Source organism: Podarcis bocagei, assembly GCF_964188305.1.
Source record: "Podarcis bocagei genome assembly, chromosome: 1".
NCBI classification, from domain to species: Eukaryota; Metazoa; Chordata; class Lepidosauria; order Squamata; family Lacertidae; genus Podarcis; species Podarcis bocagei.
The window spans coordinates 47779771-47805636 of record NC_138125.1 but is presented as its reverse complement, the minus strand read 5'-3'; the positions used below and the strand labels follow the sequence as shown (position 1 = coordinate 47805636).

Sequence of the window (25866 nt, the reverse complement as noted above, 5' to 3'; positions counted from 1 at the left end):
AGGGGGGATGGCAAAGAATAGGGGGGATTCCCATTGTGGAAATGGAAGCCATCCTTCAGGGCTTTCTCCTGACTCTACTGAGTAGTTGAATCCCTCCCATTGTATTTTATATTGGGGCAGTGGGGAAGAGAGCAGTAGAATGCAGCAGATTTTTTTAAAAAAAATATCTAATCTTTAAATTTGAAAGAAACGTATTTACACTTGAATTTACCCTACAGGTATTTCCCCCTAACATTAGGAAGGGTCTGTGTTCTAATTAGATTACAGCTCAAGAATTATGTGGTGGTAAACTCACTGAGAAATGACTACGTACTCATTGCATGCAGAAGATTCCTGGTGAATGCCCAACACCTTCAGGTTGGGTTGAGATTGCCCCCCAAACCCTGAGAGCTTCTGCCTGACAGTCAAGACAATACTGAGCTACATGTACCGATGGTCTGACTCTGTATAAGGGATCTGCCTCGGTCCCTATGTATGCTGCATTCATATTTACACATTTGTGTAAAGTGTAACGTGGGAAGTTGAGACCCACTTCCCTGATACATATTTCCAGCCTGCCAGAGAAATAGAGACTGAATTAGGTTAACCTGGGCCAATGACATGCTGAAAATACTGCTGAGGTAAAGCTCAGTTGCTAGGCATTATGGGTATAATATACTGCAAATTGCTGTAGCAACGCAGGAACTATTTTCTTAGCTTGAAAACACCAGCTGAAGGATTAGTCTGGCCTTTCATTATTAGAAGCTGAGTGTTTGTTCTGAAGTGATTTTCATCGGGATTATGTAGAGCTTCAAACACTATAGAGCATGTATTTGCTTCAAATAAGTTCAGGCATACGAAGGGAGAAGAATAAACAGATGTCATGGGCTTTGGATGAATAAATGTATTGTAAAGTCCTTTTTTTACTTTAATTACAGCTGGGAGTACAGTCTCCTGCCAGGCATTAAATTGGGTCAGCAGCAGCTTGAGAACAGTCACTGATGAATGCAAGTAGTGTATAGATACAGAAAATAAACTCCAGTGCAGTGCTAGGCTAGATAAGCCTGTGGGTATCTTGTAAGGCCCCCATTAACATTCAAGTAAAAATACATGAGAGAATTTGTGGCTGTCAAAAGATAACCAAAACTTTAAAGGATGTCAAGGCAGCACTGGGTTTAGCTGATTGCATTTAATCCCTTGGAAGGGGTGCCCCATAAAGCCAGTTCACATGCTTGCCAAATGGAGGAACATTGTATGTACCATGAGATATACGCTCATGGCAGAACAATGGAATGTGTGAAACAGGCAAAGTATACACCATACGTGCTTGATTCCTAAATTCCTCTTATGAGGTGGAAGGTCAGGCTTGGGCATGAGGCACATAAGGAGGATTCTGATAATTCTGATAATTACTGCTGGGAATCCTGGGATCTATAGTTTCTCTTCATCCTGACTGGATTGAGCCAGGATGAATGAAAAGCTGCTCCTGGCTGCAATGGAAGCACTCAAGAATTACTCAAAATGCTGCTGGGAATCCTGGCAACGTAAAAACAGCCCCTCTTTTTATCTCAGCCTTCACTGCCACCACTTTTCACCCTGACCTGACCTATTGGGAAAGCGGGGGATGGATGGATGGATGGAAACTGGAAATAGAAGAGATAGATTTACGATGAGTGGTGCTCAGATATGCTAAACCAGACTTCAGAGTTTGGCTCACTTTGTAATTGGCACAGCTTTTCCAGGCTGGGGGAGTTTGTTCTGAATCTCAGCCCTGTTTAAGCATTCATCAACATGTGATTAACATCATATGAGGCAAGAGAACAGGGCTACATCCACTGACCCCAATCCTCTACCTCCATCACCACCATTATCTATATATTATAGAAAGGTCTCTATATGGGAAGCTGCTTTACCTACATAGATTTCTCTGCAAGTGGTTCAGAACTCTGGTCACATGGAAATCTAAATCTTGGCAGAAGCTTACACTCATACAGTAGGCTCCCTCTACAGACTTTTCCCCAAGTCATGGATAATGGGGGCGGGGAGGAAGGGGAGGGCCAACAGGAGGCATATTGGCAAGGGTGGACCAGTGAACACAGTGCCACCATGCAGTCTCTGCTCTGTTCCAGTTGCTTGTCCCATCCCTACAATAAAGAAGATAGACTTGTGCTTATCATGCACTTGTTCCAAATATTATAGATTTGACTTGTCATCTCTGAACTGAACTCTATAATTGAACACAGATAGCAGTTTCTGTGGCAGCTATCAGCATCCATGCAAAGGGCGGAAATGTGCTGTATGATTTCAATCTACCTTGTGCAGAGTAGCAGTGGAAATGAAGGGCATGTACAACATCTTGCTATTTTTACTTAAATGAGGGGATGAGACATCTGCATGTCCTATGGTTCCTGTTTAGAAGGAAAGAAGGGGCTTGTCTTTGTCAAGATGGAGCGTGTGTGTGTGTGTGTGTGTGTGTGTGGACAGGACAAGCGGAAGGCTGTCATTTATAATTTTTTTTATTGATAACATTTACTTGAATCTTGAAAGAATAAAGGATCAGGCTACCAAAATATGGCAAAGCTTTGTAAATGCATAGAACTTTCCCATTAAAGTCTGAAATATTTATGGATTAATCATCACAACACTTGCTTTAAGAATTGACTGATGGTGTTCAGTTCTTTCCAGAAGGCAAACTGCCATGGGGCCCAGTGAGTCACAGTACTTAACACTATGGTTGTAGTGAAAGAACAGTGGGATGTGAATGATGCATGGAAAGTTTATTAACCTCTGTATGAAGTATCACTGTGTGGACCTCAAAAACTTACATTATTTTCCATCAAGAGAAATTGTCTAATAAAATGGATTACAATTATATTTCTGAACTTACGGTGTCTAGGTCATTCATACATTTTCTTTTTAATTTGTTTCCTTCTGTTGCTGTTAATTTTTAGATTTGTCATTCATTTTTTCTCCAAATTTTCCCCTTCCTTGTTGTTTTTTTTTAATGCCTTCTCCCCTCAAAAAAAAAAAAAGATAAAAAATTATTCTACCATCTCATCATTCTTCAGGTATGGCCATTTATAAGGACCTGTTTCAAAAGTCTGCTTTCAGTCGACTTGCAGCTAAAGATCTATTTCTGATCACTATGTATTGTGCTTCTAAACAGCGCTAAAGGTTATCTTGGGAATAACAGACCAGGAGAATTAGAAGGCCTGCCAGGCCACAATGCAACTGTGCTCTGATTACTCTCTTGTTAGAATTCCATTAAGTAAAAGGGGTGAAAAGTGCAAAGGCAACAAGTTAAATCAAAAGTGCAGATTTACCTCACACATTACATGCCTTATGTCTGACACTTAAAAGAAGGTCCTGGGCTAAGCCATAGATATTTTTATCCATCCATTTGGCTCCTGGGCTTCTTCTCCAACACATAGATGACCACTGCTTTCAGGATTCTGAACAGGTGATTAGCAGTGTCAGAGTGGATAGTTCCACTCATTTGATTGGCAGTGCGCATGCATTGGTACATAAAAGGGGCAGATTCAGAAGGCTAATCAAAACATGTTGTTGTGTACCTTCACTGAATGAAACAATTATATTCAGATATGCTGAAGGATGGCTGGTTATTCCTGAGAATGAGTCTAACGGCATTGAGTCATGTATATAACATGAGTAGGACATGATGCAAGAGCTTCCTGTTTGAAAAAATGTATTATTTATTGGAATTGGCCTCTTTTGCTATTCTATGAGTGCTCTCTGTGTTGTTGTGGGGATAGCTGAGCAACTCATAAAGAGTGAGATATGTATTCTGTGGGAAGCCAACGTGGACATTTGTTTTCAAACAGGTTAAGCTTATATTGCCATTCATTCTTTCAAGTCTTGGGACCATTAAAATATCACATTGAAAAGCAGCCTGAATTTATCAGGGTAGCCAGACCTATTGTTGAGTGTACCTTCCTGTCTTAACTCTGGCATTGTTGCTTGCCCAATAACAGTGAATCTTTTCTCACAATGACTTTCGGCTTCCACATTGAACTTCCAAACATACCTCCCATGTGACCTTTAGATCAGTGCATTCTTGCCATAACTAACAACCCTAAACTTTGCCATTAACAAGCAAGCAGCTTGTTGGAATGATGTGGGATTTCCCCTACAATACCACACCACCAGAATTTAGAATTCAAAATTGCATTAAAGTTGCTTCTGTGTTCGTTTTGGTGGGCAGATTTAGACAACTGGTAGCTTCTGGAATGCCTCATCTGAGGAAGTGGCTATAGCTTGCAAACATGTGGTTAGGCCCGCTGTCATCTCACCAAGCGGTGGAAAGTGAGATACGTACCCTGGGCTTGCAGCACAATTCTGTGTGTCAGAAGACAGCCCCTCCATGGGACCAACACCCAGATAAGTGCATACAGGGTTGGAATCTTAATCACTTGGTTGAGGACTGTGGACTATTATCTCTCCAACAGGGCACGGGAGTTATTTGTGTTTTTAAAATGTCCTTAAACTTTCATACACCTTTTGCATATTTTGAGAACAAGTGTGCCATTGCTTTGAAACATTCCTGATGGGATTTGGCTAAGGAATTGAACGAGGTAGATATTTTTTCCATCCCCTTTTGGTGGCTGCAATCTCCTTTTCATCTCTTTCACAGTGTTTCCTAGCCGTTCGCTCCTAATCATGCAGAGCAATGCAGTGCAGCATGTATTCACACAAAAATCGTCTTGAAGCCCATTAAGAATTCCAGCCACCTTTTGAAAACAGCCAGGTAGTCCTCTGCTTTTTATCCATCTAGCTGTTTTAACATTTATTATTGATGACCTTTCAGCACTTCCTCTCACCTGGTGCTCTCCAAACCCTTGTGCACCGCTGTGTAGGAACAGGTGGATGAATAGGCATGAAGCCCTGGATGTTGATCACCGGCCTGTCAGGGCTTGTTTCTTTTCAAGGCTGCTTGCCAGCACTTACATAGGTTTCTTCTCAGCACCGGTATAGTGGTTTTGAGGCAGTATTTGTTCTCATAAAAGAGAATTGGGTGATTGTGGTCATAAAAAGTTTGAGCTACCCTTTGCATATTTACTTGTACCATTGAAATTAGGGGAACTTATTTCTGACCAACATATGTAGAGAATTAGGAATTTAATTAGGCAGGGAAGAGCACATGGGAGTTTTCTTGCGATTTGAGGGGCAGGGCATCTTTCTTCCTTCCAAAGTGCAATGTGAGAACCTTGTTTCAGCTAATCAAAACCTAGAATAACTTAAAAGTAGACTCATATCCAGACATAGTTGTTTATTCACACTGCGGTCTGGGCTTACGTACTGGGAGAAATAGTGACTGAGTTTCAGACAATTGGACCGTTAAAAATTATAGATAATGAATTATTATGAAAAGGCCTCAAACTGTGATTGCACAGGGCTCCGTGTTGGATGCAAGCCTACCCATCTTCAGCTGTATTTTTGTGGGGATGGCGCTGTGGTGTAAACCACAGAGTCTAGAGCTTGCCGATCAGAAGGTTGGCGGTTCGAATCCCTGCGACGGAATGAGCTCCCGTTGTTCGGTCCCTGCTCCTGCCAACTTAGCAGTTCGAAACATGCCCCAAAGTGCAAGTAGATAAATAGGTACCGCTCTGGCAGGAAGGTCAACAGTGTTTCTGTGCGATGCTCTGGTTCGCCAGAAGCAGCTTATTCATGCTGGCCACATGACCTGTACGCCAGCTCCCACGGCCAATAAAGCGAGATGAGCGCAGCAACCCCAGAGTCAGTCACGACTGGACCTAATGGTCAGGGGTCCCTTTACCTTTACCTTTTATCCTTACAGATGTTCATGAATAGAGATCAGGGGATGGGGCTAGTCGGCACAAATGATGTCAGGGGTTTGCTAACCAGCACAAACCTATCCCCTTCTTTGTGTTGGTCTACGCAAGAGTTATAATGCCTGGAAAGGGCTATTACGAACTGTGATTGCATCATAGGACTAGACTTGGCTATATTTGTGACAGTCATCTTGGAAAATTGATACCTTTTCTGTCGCAGTTGAAAATCACATTTATTTTTTCCCCTTTTTTGGTCTAAGGGAAACTATGCTGAATGTTTAGTTACTGCTAAAGTCAGTATTTGAACGCCATAGCAGCAACCCATAATCTACAGGAGAAGGTGATTTTAATCACAAATGTAAGGCTTGCCAGATAATGATGCTGCACTAAGGTCTACTGTCAGACCTGAACACTAATAAGGTTTGACAACAGAGTGGGACATGTTAAGATTTCTGATGTGCAGCTCCCTATCTCTGAAGACTTAAAACCTTCTGTCTCAAGGTCATAAACATCATTCCTTTCTTTTTTTGAAATTTGAAAAACGAAAATGATTCCATTCATTCTCAAAAATAGCATTTATACTTCAGTGCTGTAAAATACTTGAATGTTAATTGGAAGGTGTAATCCAAGAAATATGAGTAATTTCTGGTGTGGTGTATACATTACAGCTGTCTCGTGGAAAATTGTTCCACATGAGTCAGGTTGCTGATGGCAAATCCTGCATATTTATCTGTATCAGCATAAAAGCTGGGTTTTCTGGTTATCATTGCTCAAGGATCCAGGAGTGAAAACACTGGACATATGGTGCTAAGTGGGGTATGCATGGGGGGAACGAGGTCCACTCACACAATGGGACTACCCTCCCCCCATTCTGGGAGCAGATTTAGAGGGCACACGTGTAACAATGTAGTTCAATCCAACCCTAAGGTTGTATTTGACTAACAATTAATTTGTAGGTCTCACAATAAATACAGTTTTACAAACTGGGCAGTCCTATGGCTACTAGTCATTTTTCAAGCTGAGTCTCCCCCCACCCCATCTGCTGTTCTGTTAAAGGTTTGCTTGCTTGCTTATCTATCCCATCATAGAGTCTTGTGAGCCCATTTGGTGAGAGAGTGGTGAGATCTTGTGTCTCCTTGCCAACCTCTTTTGGATGAACCTCACCTTAGCTTCAAGTCTCAAACAATAATGTCTAAATGTTTTTGGGTGCACTAAGAGTCCTGTCAGCTATAAGTAGCAAATGCATATCCAGGAAATTTGGAGGAAAATACCAAATACTGGTTTTCCCAGTAGTGATGTATGGAAGTGAGAGCAGGACCATAAAGAAGGCTGATCGCCGTAGAATTGATGCTTTTGAATTATGGTGCTGGAGGAGACTCTTGAGAGTCCCATGGACTTCAAGAAGAACAAACCTATCCATTCTTAAGGAAATCAGCCCTGAGGGCTCACTGGAAGGACAGATCCTGAAGCTGAGGCTGCAATACTTTGGCCCCCTCATGAGAAGAGAAGACTCCCTGGAAAAGACCCTGATGTTGGGAAAGATGGAGGGCACAAGGAGAAGGGACGACAGAGGACGAGATGGTTGGATGGTGTTCTCGAAGCTACCAGCATGAGTTTGACCAAACTGCAGGAGGCAGTGGAAGACAGGAATGCCTGGTGTGCTCTGGTCCAAGGGGTCACGAAGAGTCGGACACGACTAAACGACTAAACAACAACCAAATCAGAATCTTTGAAGAATAAGAGATTAAATAATATATTGGTAGTTATTGTGGGGAGGGTTCAGCCGTAATCTACCTTTGCTCACAATGAAGGATGATTTTGTTGTTGATGATGATTCTTAGGCTTATATGTCACTCCTGGACTCCAACAAGAAACTACTGTAGTACAGTGGTACCTCGGGTTAAGTACTTAATTCGTTCTGGAGGTCCGTACTTAACCTGAAACTGTTCTTAACCTGAAGCACCACTTTAGCTAATGGGGCCTCCCGCTGCTGCCGCGCCGCCGGAGCACAATTTCTGTTCTTATCCTGAAACAAAGTTCTTAACCCGAGGTACTATTTCTGGGTTAGCAGAGTCTGTAACCTGAAGCATATGTAACCTGAAGTGTATGTAATCTGAGGTACCACTGTACTGCAGTGAAATATAAGTGCAAGGTTTTCCCCCTGGTGTAATTCTGCTGGAGACTTTTATATTCTCAGGGCAGACCTAGCTGTGAATGTGTGTAACAAATTGCCACTTTTGCTCAGGGAAAAGCAGCTCCTGCTTTCTCTTTGGAACTTTCCTCTCCCCCCACCACCCACTTCCTTCTAAGGCAGTGATGGCCAAACTTGACCCTCCAGCTGTTTTGGGACTACAGTTCCCATCATCCCTGACCACTGGTCCTGTTAGCTAGGAATGGGAGTTGTAGTCCCAAAACAGCTGGAGGGCCAAGTTTGGCCATCACTGTTCTAAGGGGTCTGCATGCAAAGGATATGCACTTTCTGAAAGACAGAGGGGTAAACAGCTCAAGGAAATTGCAGAGTGAACACACATACAGAGACATAAACAGGGCCAGCCTTCTCATGAGGCAAGATCTCTCCAGAACTTACTGCAGCTTTGCTGGTGCCACCACACAACCCAAGGAAGGGAGGCAGCTGCGCAGCATATTCCTGTTTTGTCTCAGGCAGGAAAACTTGACACTCCACCCTTGCGCACACACATACACACACTTCTCCAGTGCAAATCAACCCTCCCCAAAGCTATTTCCCCCCACAGAAATTGCTGTCGGGATTTTGTGACATACATAGTTTTTGTTACATGCATAGTTCCACCCCTGTCCAAGGGTTCTTTACCTTTTACCTTTACTTTATGATGATGAGCATTAGATGTTTGACCCTCTTCTTCAAATCAGCTGCTGGATAGTTAGAGTTCTATTTTTAGAAGCTGGGTTGCCGCTAGTGGATTGTATTTTTCATGCAGATGATTTCCTAAAAGGTATTAGGTTACACATGCGCCTCAAGATTTGCTTTGTGTTTGTACCTTTAAAAACAACAACCAATCTGTCATTCTTTGCTCTGTCTTCACTCTGCTCCAATCCACGATTCAGACTTTGACCTGCTCTGCATACAACGAAGCTCCATGTTCTCCATTCACTTTTATGAGAAATCTAAACACGACTATAACTTCTTTCACTTTTTTCAGAAGTGGAAGACATTTGCAGACACAGGAACCCCTTCAGCATGAATTATGCCTGTCAAATTGCTGGGAAAAGGGTCCAGTGGATTTTGTGTGGGAAGTAAAGAGGATCAACTTTCCTCCATAATCCATATTAGGCCAACTAAAAAACCTTATTAGTTTCATGTTTTTGAGGAGAGAGCAGGGGTTAGTCTCATGCTCTTTCACTTGTCAAAATAGTTAAGAGGTGACTGAGTTGTGTTGGATTGTTGCATATACTTTTTTTAAAAAAGGGGGTGGCTTCACACTAGGGTTGCCATATTTCAAAAAGTGAAAACCTGGACACAAAAGTTGTTCAACTTTTTTTTTTGGCAGAATCTCAAAAAAAAGAAAAGAAAAGAAGTTTTTGAGCTTTTTTAAAAAATGCAATTCACCAAAATCTAGACTTTCAACATGCATTGCCATATGTCCGGATTTTTCCAGACATTTCAGCGATTTCTGCCTGGGCAGTGTTTCTGACTATGTCCAGGAAATTCTGGACATATGGCAGCCCTACTTCACACCATCTAGCTTTCTGGTGTGGGGAACAGATGTCCTCCAATAGACATTACAAGGTGAAGATTTCCTGAAGTGTGCTTCTGGAGTGGTGAAGAAGCCCTACCCACCTAGCTGTGTGTGTGTGTGTGTGTGTGTGTGTGTGTGTGTGTGAGAGAGAGAGAGAGAGAGAGAGAGAGAGAGAGAGAGAGAGAGATTTTTTTAAAAGATAAGTTAAATTTTTGACTTAAAAAAATCACTATAATTTTTTAAAAAACCTCACCCATTGCTCAGCAGACAGCATTCAAGACAGCCCCATTTCTTGTAAACCCCATGAACCAAGAGAAACATAAATACCCATAGGAAAACAGAAAAAAATACAGTGTAAAAAAAGTAGAGCACAGGAAGACAGAGCAACATGACTCTTTGTGGGGAGTGTTAATCCTACTTGAGGTGCTTTTTTGACTTGAGAAGGAGGAAAATTAACCGAAACCATTCTGGTTTACCTCATTAATCTGCTCCAGCATAGGGTCGCTTTACATTGCAAATAAATACCATAAAAGTTGTGCCCATAGCTGTATGGTACAATTACTGTTAAGAGACTTTATCCTGCCATCTTCCCAACGTGATCCCTTTCCAATTTGGTCACCTTTTTAGCTGAACAGGAAAGTTCAGGATATTCAACACCCTCTGCACATGCTAGTGATAGATGTCAGTTATATTGGTGTCCAGGTGCCTGCCCTGTAATCTGAAAGAACAGACAAGCTGCATTCAGTGGCTAATGAAATATTACAATAAACAGAGACATATATTTTAACAAGTCAGTGCTGCTTTAGTTCTTCAATAATATACAGTGGTACCTCGGGTTAAGTACTTAATTCGTTCCGGAGGTCCGTTCTTAACCTGAAACTGTTCTTAACCTGAAGCACCACTTTAGCTAATGGGGCCTCCCGCTGCCGCTGCGCTGCTGGAGCCCGATTTCTGTTCTCATCCTGAAGCAAAGTTCTTAACCCGAGGTACTATTTCTGGGGTAGCGGACTCTGTAACCTGAAGTGTATGTAACCTGAAGCGTATGTAACCCAAGGTACCATTGTAATGAGCATGTAAAGACTTTGTCATCCTGGCAAATCCACATACAGTAGTAATTTTGAGGCTGTATCTATAGCTGTAGGCCTCAGTAGGAGGGTCTACACAATCTCCCTCAAGCATTAACAAAAGATGTGAAGCCATGTTGGCTAACCTTATGAAGGGCCACTGGATGAACAGCTGTGTGTGTGGAGGGGGGCGGAGAGGGCATGGCCACCATGTGCGTTGATGGCACTGAGGCATAGCTGTCAACCTTTCCCTGTTCTTGCAAGGAATCCTATTGGGAATAAGGGAATTTCCCTTAAAAAAGGGGAAACGTTGACAGCTATGCGCTGAGGCTATTTAGCACAACCCTGTCACACCTTATTTTGGCAAGGTGATCCGAGTGAACCCTCTAGCATTTATTTTTCTTTAGTTGTTTTCAAAGCACTAACCCTGGGTTTGAAATACATAAAATCCCAAAGCGCTTCGATCCAGATTTTCATTCATATTATCCTTTTGCTGTTGGGAGATTATTCACATATTTTCCTCCCCTATGAAAATGTTCTCTTTACACATCTGAGCAAATTGTAGCTACAGAGTCAGGATGTGGAGAATACAGAATGAAGTCAGGCAATTAAAGTACATTAAGCTTCTCAGTAGTAAAATAACAAAAGATGACTGTATCGCTTAAGTGGTGTGTATGGAGGATGATGTCTCGCTCCTCTTGGTAGCAATGCCATATGCTTCAAAGGATGGCACAGGGCATTACATTATGAAACAATTCGACCTCAGAGAAAGTATCTAGCTTCTTTATTCAAAGGTTGGCGTCTTATGTAACTGAATTATAGTTACTGTGTTGTGTACAACCACTTGAATCTGGGTCTCCAGTATCTGAATCCTTCTACTACCAAACACACATAAGTATCCCTCTCAATTATTCTTTTATTCCTGCATAAATGCTTGTCGATATTCTCCAGTGGCCAACTTGTCTGTTGCACAAAATATTCTGAATCAGAGCTGCCTGACTAAATTTGTTGTATCTTTTTCCTTTTGTGTTTTTCCCATTAAAAAATAAGCTGCTTGCATAGTGTTGTACATATTTGCATGTAACATGCAACCCTGCAATTCTGTGACCTTGGAAGTTGTTGGGGGGTCTCCACCACTGGAAGCTTTTAAGCAGCGGGTGCGGGACCACCTGCCTGGTAAAAGCTGCAAAGTTTCCTTTTTTATAATATTCCCCCCCTCCAAACTAAAACGTTAATCTAGATAAAAACACTGATCCAGAGGAAAATAAGGGGGTGGAGAAAGGACGAAAAAAGAAAAAGAGGTAGAGATAGAGAGATTTTTTAAAAGTTGGCTTCTTTAGCCTTGCGCAGCCTCCCACGACTGGAGAAATTGCACAAGGCTTTTCTAGAGGAGGGAGAAGGGACTGACTGGCCGCGTCAGTCCCTTCTCCCTCCTGGGGAAAAGCCCGCAAGAGCCGTGTGAAGCTTGTGTGTGGCTCTTGGGGGCTTTTCCTGCTTGCCTCCCCCCCCTGCATTCGCTCCATAGGACGCACAGACTTTCCCCCTTAGTTTTTAAGACGGAAAAACTGCGTCCTATGGTGTGAAAAATACGGTACTTACTAGCTCTGCCTCCTCTGTCACATCCTCTTGCTCAACCATGCCACTCTCCCAAGCACTGGAAGGCAAATACGATAGAATCATAGAATACAATTCTATAATTCTATGTTATTTGCCTTCCAATGCATGGAGAGTGGCATGGTTGGAAGGGATCTCCCAGGGTCATTTAGTCCAGCCTGGCCCATATGGGAATTGAACCTGTGACTTTGGCATTAATAGCACCAGACTCTATAACCAACTGAGCCAGTTTCTACAGTGGCAAATCTGCTGTACTCTCATAGGTCCTCTAGAAACTTTAAAACAGGGATGGGAACCTGTCACCTGCCAGTTGTTGCCTGAAATAAAATTAAAATGATAAATAAAAAATAAAAATATGCACTGGCTGGGGCTGATGGGAGCTGGAGGGCATCAAGTTCCCCACCCACAATTTCAGAAACTGTGCAGGACAGGATCCTGTCCTTGGGTGACTCTCTGGGTTGGTTTAGGCTGAGGAGGACCCTGCCCTCTGAGGCCAGAAGGCAGTCTCCTTTGTCCTTCTGGAAGAGACAGGGCTGTCCCTCCATCCCCAGCCGACCTCCCGCCTCATGTCTGTGATGCAGACGCAGTCAGTGCTCCTGTGATTCAAAGAGAGGCTGGGGGAGAGTAAAGACCTTTAACTCTTGTAAATTGACAGAGGAAGAACGGTGGGTAAAGAAATTCCCCCATCCCAGTTTGGCACACAGGGAGATGTTTCAGAGAGAGATCCAGACTGCAGCTACTCCCACTCTGTCTCTCATTGGCAACAGCTCCAGAAGCAATAGGGGGGCTGAGGTTAGCTAGTTGTGGAGCCTCGTGCAATTCTGGTCATGTGAACAGTTTGAATATGGCTAGTATATGAAGGGAATGCATGAACAAAAAACTTTCATATACATTAACTGTGCCTCCATATGGCATTAAAATTACAGATTGGCTTAGAAGTATCTCAAGCCCCCAAAGTTTTGAGACAATGCATTGCTATTCTTTCGCTTATTTAAGGTGCTCGTATACCACCTGCCATATAAACAGATGCCAACTTGTTTCACAGCAAGAAATGGCAGTAAAATACAATTGCAGTATTGTATTTGCAAGTGTAAATCGCCAACAACAAGAACTCAACAACCCGTGGTTGAAACAAAAGCATTTTTCAAATTCACCACAAACAATTCAGGCACCCTGAATCAATAGACTTGAAAATATCGCTTCTTTCTTCTTTCTTAGTATACATAAAAAGGCAGTGTGATGCTGCCGCCTTGGCCCCATTGGACTTCTTTTGGCCCTCTTAGGAAGAAATAAGCTCAAGGAACTGGCCTGAAGAGTTGCCATTGTGACTGTTTGGTTGAAGTTTTGGCTGGTGGGTAAAGAAGTTGCCTCTCAGCTCTTCATTCAAGCTGCAACTCGTGTTGTTATGGCAACATCCTTGCGTAAAGGGCCGAGAGGCAGGAATAGGGCAGAAGAGAACTCTGTTCACCTTTTGGCCTGTCAGCCAAGCCACCCACCTGTGCCCTGGTCACACCTGTCTCCCCCTCAGCTCCATTCAGTTTAAATATGATCGTAAGCCCTTCAGAAAACCTGAGAGGAAATGGGCACCGCCTTTGCTTATTGAACCCTCAGCTTCACTTTGTGTTGGTAAACAGACTCTCTCTTATGCCTTTGGGCCAAAGCTTCACTCCTTTTACATCTGCCTTTTGCCAATTTTCAGACTTAATTTTGGCCATGGTAGATTGCAGTGCATAGCATTAAATGATGCATGAAATGACCTGTCACACTGCATTATGTGGTGCAGAAAAGCACACAAAAAGGGGAGGGGGAGAAAATAGTGTGAGGGGGGAGAGAAGAGAGTATTAATGGTGCACTTGCTATTCACTGGAAAAATCTATTCGCGCGGAGTGGCTTTGTTAATCTGTATGAATTTAGCAACAGCAACATAAAAGGAAGGAATGATTGGTACAGGTTTCCTCCACTAACTCGTTGCTGTAACTGGTAGCTATGATACTGTGCTTTTTTCTCCATGTGTCATTTGTTACAAATGCAGCCCTGCCAAACTTAGAGCTTCATGCCGGGGAAGTGATGGGAGCTAATACAAAACCTAATTGGAGTTTTCTTGTAGCGAGGGTAACGCTGTAATTTATTAGATTTCTAACCTGCCCTTCCCCCAAAGGCTTGGGGTGGGTTACAATATAAAACTAAAATCTGTATAAATAAAGCCCACTCGTTATAAAAAACACTATCTCGAGTTTAATGTAATAATAACAGTACTTCAGATTTCACCAGTCTCCATCTCCCAAGAAATGGGCAGAACTTGTTCGTAAAAATTGCCCACTTTTGTAGGAAGGGAAACATGTAACTCAAGGATGGGGAACTTGTGGCGCTCTAGATGTTGAGAGAATCGTAGAGTTGGGGAGGACCACAAGGGTCACCCCCCTGCAATGCAGGAATCTTGCCAGTGTGGGGCTCGAACCCATGACCTCGTAAGTCTCATGCCCTTCCGACTGAGCTATCCCAGCTACTGGATTACAATTGGCCATGCTGGCTGGGGCTGAGGGAAGTTGCAGTCCAATAACCTGAGAAGGGCCACCAACTGCCCACCCCTGCACTAAGTGGCCCAGGTTTGGTTTTCAATACAGTGCTGAAAGTAGGTAAGAGATTTCAGAGGCTCAGGTGGCCTCAGTGGCCAGGACTGTCTTTTTCCAGTTATGGCTGGTTCACCAGCTGCAGCCACTTTTGGACAGAAGTGACTTGGCCACTGTGGTGTAGTGGTTAAGAACGGTGAACTCGTAATCTGGTGAACTGGGTTCGCTTCCCCGCTCCTCCACATGCAGCTGCTGGGTGACCTTGGGCCAGTCACACTTCTTTGAAGTCTCTCAGCCCCACTCACCTCACAGAGTTTGTTGTGGGGAGGAAGGGAAAGGAGAATGTTAGCCGCTTTGAGACTCCTGAAGGGGAGTGAAAGGCGGGATATTAAGTCCACACTCTTCTTCTTCTTCTTCTTGTACTCCATGCACTGGTTCCAGATCGGATCATTGTAATGTACTCGATGTGGGACTACCCTTGAAACTTCTATTGGTCCAAAATGCAGCCACCAGATTCCTGGCCGAGGTTCCATTTAGATCGCATATAACCCCTCTTTTTTAAAAGCTGCATTGGCTGCCGGTTTGTTTTGGAGCTTAGTTCAAGTTGCTCACGTTAGTGTTTAGAGCCCTCAACAACTAAGGACCCCCCCCAAAAAAAAAAAAAAAATTGAAAGACCATCTCCTTCCCTACAGGCCTTCTTGGATCTTCAAATTTCATACAATTCAGATGAAAGGAAAAAGGCTACAGCCTTTTTTTCTTTTTAAAATTTCCCTATATCAAATTTGGACCCTGAGCTGAGTTGAACAGACTTCAAAGCTTTTTGGATTTTATTGGGCTGTTTTCCAAAGTGCTGAATTGGCACCCGAACGGAATCTTGTAATTGGTGTGCACCCCAGTACATTATATCCATATGCTACCCATCAGCTCCCATACAGATACACACCCCCATGTAGGAATTATGTCATGCCGTTATGTCGTTGATTTCAGTCTGTTTCAGTCCAGGCATGTTGATTTAGGATTACAGATTGGGCTGGTAGGCTGCCATTCATAACCCACTCACTCTACAGCGACTCATTAATGCCTTGGCTGCTGTTGCAAAAGGGCATCCCTTTAGTATTATACAGTATCTTCATATCCTTTGTGGGCGAATGAAAAGAAATGTGGATAAAGAGTCGAGGGCAGGTGGTTTGTGCACTTCCCACAGCTCTGCCCCCATTTCTGTTGCATGCTATTGTTTCAGTCATTGTTACATGAACTGTCAAAACACAAAGAGCTGCCTATCTTTATGTTATGTTAAGATATTGAAGTATTACACCAGAAAGCTGCGCCTGTTTCCAAGGCAACAAGTGCAAATAAATGTTGCTTTTACAGAGAAGCTGTGGGTTTCCCTTCTGCCCATGTTCAGCCCATGAAGAGTTTAGCAAAGCAAAACTATCACTCTCTCACACACACCTTTTGCAGATTGCAAAACCCAGTGGTGTTTCCCCTTTGGGTACTCATCTGCGTAGCTTCATCATTTGCATTTGAAATCTTCCCTGTGTCTTATCCTGCATTTGAATGGGAGAAGACATTTCTAGGTCACTATTAAAATATAATTACTACTGGCCAAAAAAGAAAAGAACCTAAATTTAGTTGTTAAAACAAGTCCAGAAGGGTAGCCATTTCAGTCAGTTGTAGCAAAAGCAACACAAAAAATGTGTACCATAAAGACTAATGCATTTAGTACAGTGTGAACTTTTATGGACTTAGAATTCACTTCATCAGATATATTATATGTTACACCGTGTATATACCTGCCAACGCAGGGTAATGTTCCATGCAACTGATGAGGTCAGATCTCATCTAGGAAATCTGTAATAAATGTCTTGGTCTTTAAGGCACCACAAGACTTTTTCTTTCTTAAAATGAAAATGCTGTTAGCTTGTGAGAAAAAAATTGCAGGGATGTTATTACCTGCCATGATGACCTTTATAATCTCAGAAGAGAGCTCAATGGCATCAAACATAGAATATAGAGAGAGCCACCCATCTATGGATGGGTTTGCCTTTGCTGCCCCTGTCTTTCTCACACACATGCACACACCTGCGCACACAAATGTTCTCACAAGTGTAACACTCTGTCCGAACCTATTCAGAGCCTAAATCTAGAAGCAATGATTATTAACAGATTCCAGCTCCAGAGTACAACATCCTCCTAGATGCCCCCAGTACAAGCACATATCGTGAGAAAGAACTGCTTTGACTCATCAGACGCCTCTGTCTATACCAGCCTGCATTCATGCCTTTCGTGAAGCATGAGCATAATCTGAATCCCACTGGACAAAAGTCTTATTCAATAAAGCTTCAAGAATAAGGGAAAGCATGAAGACCAGAACTCCCACAGGTGAAGCTATGTTAGTCTGTGCTTGCAAAAACAACAACAAAAACTTTCAGTACCTAAAAAGCTAACTATTTTTAAAATGTTGCAAGTCTTAATGGATGAGTCTCCACTTCATCAGATGCATGAAGTGCTATCCTCAGTTGGCAGGTACACAAACACATGGGAAGGGAACATAAAATACGGGTTTAAATAGTAATGAAATACAAATATTCAGAGGGAATTCATTTGGAGCATATGCAAAAAAAAAAAAGCAGTGACCATTCACTGATCATACAGCAATCATTGGTGACAATGTGTCTTGCCCACATTGCTAAATGAATTAAAACCTGTTGTGTTGAATTCATTCTCAGGTCACATCCAGGCTTGCACATACCTGCCAAGACCTGCAGCAAGGGAACAAGCTCCATAGCAATCTTATTGCTGCTGGTCCTCAAACTCAGCCAAGACATTCTAATTTTATTGTGCATGATAAATATTATTGTTGGCATCCATCTGTTTTGGGAGACATTGGAAGAGTGTGTCTTTGTGGGTAAAGTAAAACCGTTGGAGAATTACAGTGCCTGTAATGCCTGTAGAGACCAATAGGGGAGAGATATGTTTTGTTGCAGTTGGGGCGCATGAAGATGTCCGGTTGTTCTGCTACTGATGTAGCATGGCATTTCTTGTCTGTGTTCCTCCCAGGGGTCATTCCTCTGGTCACTGCTATGGATATGCAACCCGATTGTCACCAGGAACTGCAGTCATCTGCAAGGGATTCCCACACAACAGGGTTGCTGCTGCCAGCTTTCATGTCTCATTTGCAGACAGCTTTGTAATGCAGAGTTGCTCTGCCAACAGTCCCGGTGCCTGAAGCTATCTCCCTGTCCTTGGGGATCCTGCTGTCTTTCATTCTGTGGACATGACCAAACCTCCGTAGATGTTGCTGAGACAGCAGTGTGAACGTGTTAGGAATGTGGGCTTGGAAGAGCACATCTTTGAGACTCTGTCCTGCCACGTGATGCCCAAAATCTTCCTGATGCAATGCATGTGTGTGGAGGTAACGCTCCGCTTGTGCTGAGGCACACCTCGCACCCGGCATGCAACAGTGTGCCAAGGAGCCTTGCGCCCACGCTCCCTGAACTTCTGCCCCTTGGCTAGACAACAGGGTTTCCCCCCTGACTGTTTGTCCTCTCCCAGATTTGGTTACTAGACATAACGCTTGGCTGGAGCATGACCGGGGACGCAGATGTAATCAAGTATCGGGGAACATTTTAGGGAAACACCTGCTGACGTGTGTATTTGATAATGCTGGAAATGTGCTTGGATGGAAATACGTCATGTTCAGAGTGGTTTCACTACTGTTTCCAATCGTTGACTTCTGCTAATAAAAGGAGTCTCTGTGGAACTAGCCGGCAGCCTGCTTGGAGCATGCTTGTCAGCTTGCTCCTGCACAGCTCACCTGCATCCAACCTCCTGTCGTCCTCGTTATTCCTACAATGTGGAAGTTGTTGAGGCATTGCTCCTGGCAGTTGTAAGGTGCTTATGACTCACTTCCATAAAGCAGTGTGTTCAACCTTCAGGCCTGGTAGGCCTTCATCTTGGCACTGGTCGTTAGCAGCACATTCTCCCATACCCTTTTGGAGAGGTGAGCCATTGCCATAATTGCCTTGCCAATACGCTTTCCCAGCGCAGCGTTGATGGAGAAGTTGCTGGTTATGGTGGAATCCAGACAGACAAAAGCACCTGCCACTTCAAGTGTGTTGCCACCAATGCTGATGCGTGGAATGCTGCTGACATCCCAGCTCAGGATGTTGGTCTTCATCAGGCTGGTGATAAGGCCAAACTCCCTGTAGGCCTGGGGAAAACACCTGATGATTCTTTGTAGAGATTCCTTGGAGTGTGCTGTCAAGGTTGTGCCATCTGTAGACAACACCTCTTGGATAAGGACACACTGCACATTTTTCTTGGTGTGGAGATATGCCAGGTTGACCGAACCCCAGTGATAAATATGTGCAGTAATTTTAAAACATGGCCATTTGCTTGTAAGGTCAGGGTGTACATGGAACGCAGCATGAGATTAACATATGTGTCAAGTGCAAGAGCACAGCAGAAATGAGTGCTCAAGAGAACACTTCTACCATCTAGTGATGGCAGTTGTATAAACTCAAATATTCTTAGACAGTGTCTTCTACCTTTGCTTCCATTTTAAGTGTTTTTTCTAGTTTGATTAAAGTCTTTCTAAAAGTCAGTTGAGGGTAAAGAGTGTGTATGCATGCATATTCTTCTCTGGTGGCATGTCTGAGGCCATTTAAAAGCATTAGTGAATTAAGTTCTACCTTACTTCCTACCTAGTGAATTATTCATCTGTTATACAGATTGTAAAGACACCTTTGGATAAACAAATCTTTATAGTAAGTCAAGAAGCACTGGGGATAGATCTTCTAAAAGTTCATTCAGCATCATTTCATTGGTAGCAAATACTTTTCCATGATAGCTTTCACATTGTCACATTTGTCAGCACCTCTGGTTTTCTTACCTTCACACTTTGAGCCATCACAGGTAGATCTTTGGCACCACCGAACCTCAGAGCAAACATAACAGTTTTCAATTGAGACAGTTCCTACATTTAAAGGCTGAGTCAAACGTTAAGTAATATCGTGCTGCAAATGCTATATATCTCTACATCTCTATCTGTCTATCATCTATGTATTTCTTGCCCTTCCTCCTGAAGGGAGCTCAGGGCAGCAAACACATCCACAATAATAATGAAAAGCATTCTAAAACAGTTAACACCTTCCAAAACAGGTTCAAGTTAAAAACATTCTAAAAATAGTTACAGTTAAAAGCCTACTTTGTACATATATGCAACTTCCACAGTAACAGTAAAAGTTCATTGCATGCTAAAAAGCACCACAGATATCACTAGCAATAATTCTCATGTATGTGATTATGTGTAAATACAAAAAGACAGCAGTGGGCTAATCAGTTATGTAACTTTATAAGATGCAAGCTGAAGTTGCTGACAGTAATAAGGCTGGCGCATGATGTACTGTGTAGCTTTGAAATAATGAGTCATCATCACCCACATGTCTCCAGAGACATTATTTGGAGCAGAGCAATGACACTGGTTTCAATTATAAGCTTACTAGAAGGCAGTGGTAAAATGTAATTATGGGGCGCTGAAGTCATTAGACTGAAGACTGTGGATGGAAACTCCCAGGAAAGCAGAGAATTAGGTTTTTCCAATTAGAAACTTTAGTGTTTTAGGAATTTCCACTCCCCCTTCTTTCAGTAGTCCAGAGCATTTTGTTGGGATACATCTGTCTTGAGAGACAAAGGAGTACTCCTCTGGGATTGAAGTCAAACCACTGCATTTGCAGCCCCAAATTGCCCTCCCCGAGGCACAAGCTTGGGTAGTGTATATGGGAGGTCCTGAGCTGCCCAGACAACAAGAACCCTCTCTCGGCCTCGCTGATGTGGCCCAGATCTATGGATGGACTTCATCAGCAGCATACATATGATCTCCTTCACATTTTTTCAGGACATGCTGACACTATTTTTCTGTTCTGGTTTGTATTTAGATAACATTTTTGTGTTATGAAACATGTGTCTGCTTCTATAAATTTAATGTCAGTATTTTTAATGTTCATGTTTTAGGCTTTTTTATTTTAAGCCACCTGATGGTGATATTGATGATGATGATGATAAAAATAACAACACACTTCTTTGTAATTCACAATCTTGCATTTGATTCAACAGAACTTGATTTGGTAAAATACTTCCTTATTTCTGGCATGCATCATATTTGTTTTCAACTATCTTGATTTACTTGCTTTTATGTTATCAAGATAATGCCATTTCTAAAGACTGGTCATTCATTCTTTTTCTCCATCCTTTTGGCAACCAAATTAAGGTTCAGCCGGTGCTATTCCTTCAGCTCTTCTCTGCCTGCTCCCTTTGAGCATGGTTCCTTGTAACACCTGAGATGTTGGTGAAGTGTTCCTAGAACCGTTAAATATGTTACTGCAGTCTAAATCTCTATAGTCAGTCACGTGCTTTGCAAGAATAATATTCATTGTCTCTTGCTTTCCAGATTGAAGATGTCATTACAAGAATGCAAGATGACAAAACAGGTGGTGTGCCCATCCGAACAGTCAAGAGCTTTCTGTCAAAAATCCCCAGTGTTGTCACAGGTATGTATGCTGTTTGAATTGTAACACATTGCCATTCAGTTTGTTTCAAATCATAATAGTAGGAAGAAATAGGAAGTCAGAGCACTGGACCATCTTAACTCAGTACTATCCACGATAAGGGTGGCTGATTTGTAGCCCTAGCCATGTGGTTCGACTACAATTCCCATCATCCCTGACCATTGGTCATGCCAGGAGTTGGAGTGCATCAACATCTGGAAGGACAGAGCTTAACTACACTGACTGGCAGTGGCTCTCTAGGGTTGCAGACAGGAGTCTTCTTCAACCTGGAGATGCCAAGGATTGGTGTGTAAATTGAAGCTCCCTCATGGCAACCCAGGTGCTGGGTTTTGCTATCCAGCCATGCAGGCAACTTAAGAGACACATGCGTTCTTCTCAGTACTACTATGATAATGAAGATTTTCAGTTCTCCTGGGACTTTCAAGCTCATCTGCAATCCCCAAATACTAAGTGCATAATGCAGGCCAGGGTCAACCAAAGTGGACATTAGTCCCAGGCAGCATGGCCAATGGCCAAGAATTATTGGAGGATTATATGTTCAACAACATCTGGAGGGCACTTGTTGACTATCATTGATGTAGCTATGTATACAGAGTATGAGGGCATGAAATTCATGTTGACAAACTTTGTATCTGAATGTCCTTTGGTTAAAAAAAGCAAGTGATTCATCTCTTGAGAATGTATCCCATCAGCTCAAGTGAGAAAGACACAAGTCAAGATGACTTAATGTATATTTAGCTAAGAAAGGGGATTGCTTATCTTCTTGTTTAATATTCATGGGCTATATTTAAGCATTGGAGCTAGCCATCACTGTTCCTTAGGAGGACAAGGAAGGAAAAAGAAGACAATCATTTCTAAGCTGATTATACTTATCCTTATGCAGGATCAGGCTTCCTGAAAACGGGTCTTTTGCATTCCTAGGAATAGCTGCAGTGAGGATTTTCTTGGCATTAAAAATGCTATCACAACCTGTTTGTTCTATAGGGTCAAGATAATTCCCGACAGCACAGTTGATATGCTTCACTGCATTTTGTACTGGCGAAACTGTGATTCTTCCCCATATATTGTTAGGTGGGAATTTTAGACTTTGGGCTTAAGGGTCTTAAAAGGGCCTTTCTCCAACTTTAGACGTGTAATGTGTACTATTAGTCCACTTACTTCGAAATTTGATAAGCCAACCCTTGTGCATTTGGGGGTGCCCTCCTCCTCATTCTACTGGGACATTTACTTCAAAGTCCTACTCTGAGTAAGTCACTGTTGAGCCCATAGGTTGACACTGTGGTTGCTGTGTGGAAAGCAGTGTCACTGGCACCTATTGTCTGCATTGTGAGGTGACCAACAAACATAAATAATAAATACTCTGTGAGTTAGGCTGCTGTCAAAGACTTAAAAGCAGGACTTCTAAAAAAAATTGGTAGCCCTACTTGACGTTCCTCGCTTGTAAATCCCATCATCTCTGACCATGGGCAATGGTGGCTGGGTCTGATGAGAACTGTAGTCCAACACCACCTGGAACGTCACAGATTGACCACCTTTAGTTGGCAGTAGAGAAGAGCGGTCCATGTAGCTAAGGGAAGGATTTGTGAAGGAGAGATTCATAGAATCCTGCCATTTACCATCTTGCTGTCTTTGCCCTGACCTTCACTTAAGCAGACAGTATGCTTTCTTTCTAGAATCTAACCCCAGCCTATTATACCTCCTTCAAATAAAATGTATGTAGAGGAGCTGCTGTGCCCATGAGTCAAAACATGACTGTGATGGTGGTGACTAAATGAGTTCCTATATATAGTGGCAGAAAGGAAATGAGAAAGCAGACCGTGGTATCTCATCCAAGATCAATTGTAATAGCTCAAGATGCTCATGTAATCTCTTAGAGTGTGTAATCTTAAAATTCATGGGACTTCCTTTCTCAACAGCACACTCTGGTGTAGAAGTAAACATGATGAATATTTATGTATACTTTCCCTAAATGCTCTATGTACTTCATATAAATTGTCTCACTAGCAGGCCAAAATGATTGTTTCGGAATATGGCTAAGGGGCTGAGACTGAATGATTGCAGCTTGCTTAAGGCCAATCAGTGGCCTGTTGGCTTTGGGGCTGATATCCAGCTCATTAAATAATGGTGTCTGCACTTGGAACCGGTGGTCTAATTGCTGCCTACAAAGCAGGATTTGAAATCAGATTAGACCAAGGTTTCCAAGTGAAAGCGGAAGCTGGCTGCATGAAGGGAGGGCCAGGGAGGGAGCACAGCTCAGCCTCATAGCCATAGTTCAGGGTGTACCAGCCTGAGATTGTTACATCTCAACCAAGCCAGTGAGTTCATGGCTGGATGGAGATTTGAACCAAGTCTATCCCCCCCTTTTTTTATTAAGTAACAAATACTACATAAAAATGAACATAAAAGCAAAGACCAGAGAGGTAGAAGCCGGAGGTTTACAAATACTACATAAAAATGAACATAAAAGCAAAGACCACAGAGGTAGAAGCCAGAGGTTTACTAGCATCATCTAGCAGTAATCCTAAGTCCTGTATTAATATTGGTTTTGCTTCTGCATCCCAAGTTCACCTATCATCCCTTCTGGACAATTCATAACTGCAAAGTACAGATAGGCAGGTATTATTCAAGATTGATGACCAAGGCTACCCATAATTTAGCTCTTCCTCCACAGTCGGAAAAAACGGGTTTGAAAAGGTGTTGATAGTCCCTTCTTTATATCTGCGAAGGTTATGAAGTCAGTTTATTTAACCAGGGACTATTAACCACTGCACCTAGTGTGCAGATTTTACTCATCTGCCTCAGGGCATTAAATACTGTGAAGGTTCTTTAGAAAGGATGTTTGTGACGCAGTTACAAATGGAGATTCGTTAAGACAGGCCTGCCCACAGGAGGACGAGGGGGAGGAGGACCAGGGTCATCGGAATGTGAATGTATGGTTATCGGAATGTGAATTTGACCTGGCAGGGCCCCCTGAGATACAGATTGGCAGGCCTGTGGAAATCAACGGACAGACTGTGGGAATGTTCTTTACGGAGGTGTGGAAATGGCGTCTGTCCTTTATGTGATATGGCTCTTGGAGAGTGTAAAATCCACACAGGATATGTTTGTTTTCAACCCGCTTGTGAAGATTATCAGAGATCACAAAGAAAGGAATATATGATAACAACAAGAAGATGAGGAAAATAACAAAGAGACTGTCTGGACAGAACTGTGTAATTAAAGCAGCAGCAAGAGTGATGTTTGGATCCCTTTCGGAGCTCAAAGTATGGGTACCCCCAACAAAATTTTTAAAATTTGGCTGTATAATTTGGAACTAATGTGATTTGGAATTAATGTGATTTGATTGGCCTGTTAATAAAAATTATTAAAAAAAGAAAAAGAAAGGATGTTTCCAGCACTTGGGGGGGACAAAAAAAAAATAGAGTACTCAAATATTGATGAAAAGGCTGTGGGTGCCAGTAAAAAATGGCTGCTATGGACCACAAAGAAAGAGGTGCTGGTACTTTGTACCAGTGAGTACTATCACACAGAAAAAGCACTGGATGCTTCTATATGTCAGATCAACATTTTAATTTTAATTTTTAATGCTGCATACTCCCTTTTCACCTGCTTCTCAGTTGGAAGATTGCGTTGGTCATTGTCATATTCATTTATACTGATCCTTCAGACTTCCCCATCCCCCTTTCCCCCTATTAGAGATTTCTTTTATCTTCCCCTGTACTTTCAGGTCTCTGAGGCCTGCACACCAAAAGCTGAGGGTGACTATGACACCTGGAAGAGATCAGACATAGCATACAGTGAATTAAAAATTCAGCATTTCCATTGTTCCATGGCAGTAGTGGGCTGTGATACAATTTAAGAAGTCACTACCTCAGCTTTTAAAACATTAAGAGGGAAGGGTAGTGTTTCATTTCTGAGTTTATGATTCCCTCTCAGTCAGAGGGAGGAAAGGAGAACCAAAAACAGACGACGTGGGTTGGGGGGAGTGGGGAAATAGAAACTACCATTTTGATCCTTCAGGCAAACAAAGATAACCAGTTAGTACTTGACTCTGCCAGATTATCCCCAATATTTAGAGAAGAAATAAAATGTAGAATAAAGACCTGTGTGTCAGCTTTAGTCAGGTAGCACTTAATAATATTTTACTCTCAAATCAAATAGACCAATTCCCATTGGCAATAATGCTCAAGTTCTCCACATATATTGCTGTCAGCATAGGAAACATACGTATTAAAGGGAAACTCAGAGCTTTTAAAGGAGCATCTCTCTGGAATGCTTCACATGGTAGGTAGGAAAACCAAGCCCTTTGCCTATTTGCATATGCTAATTATTACCCTTTATTTCAAAAATGCCAGCTAAGTGAGCGTAACAGAACATGTGAGTGGCTTGATCAAGATGTCCACAGAAATGGAGGGCAGGCTTAGTGCACTGATGTGACAATGTGGGGGGTGGACAAGAAGTATGGTCCACTCCTGCTTCAAACCAACATTGCCATATGTAAGAGTAATAATAATTTTATTGTGTATACCCCACCCATCTGGCT

The 25866-nt window shown here is 42.5% G+C and overlaps 1 protein-coding gene across 7 annotated transcripts in view; it reads left to right on the top strand.

The window, feature by feature from the left end:
• RGS6 (regulator of G protein signaling 6) overlaps positions 1–25866 on the top strand; it is a 223846-nt gene that overhangs the window by 109822 nt on the left and 88158 nt on the right. For 5 of the 7 annotated variants that reach the window (XR_014005857.1, XR_014005858.1, XM_081186290.1 and 2 more), the window contains exon 3: positions 21206–21305. Coding sequence is in view for 5 of the 7 variants with exons in the window: in XM_081186290.1 (XP_081042416.1) it covers positions 21206–21305 (100 nt within the window). In the remaining 2 variants the exon portion in view is untranslated. Of the gene's footprint in view, positions 1–13745; positions 13810–16945; positions 17137–21205; positions 21306–25866 lie in introns of those variants that run through there. The other 2 variants (XM_081186292.1, XM_081186291.1) reach the window with 2 other exon arrangements.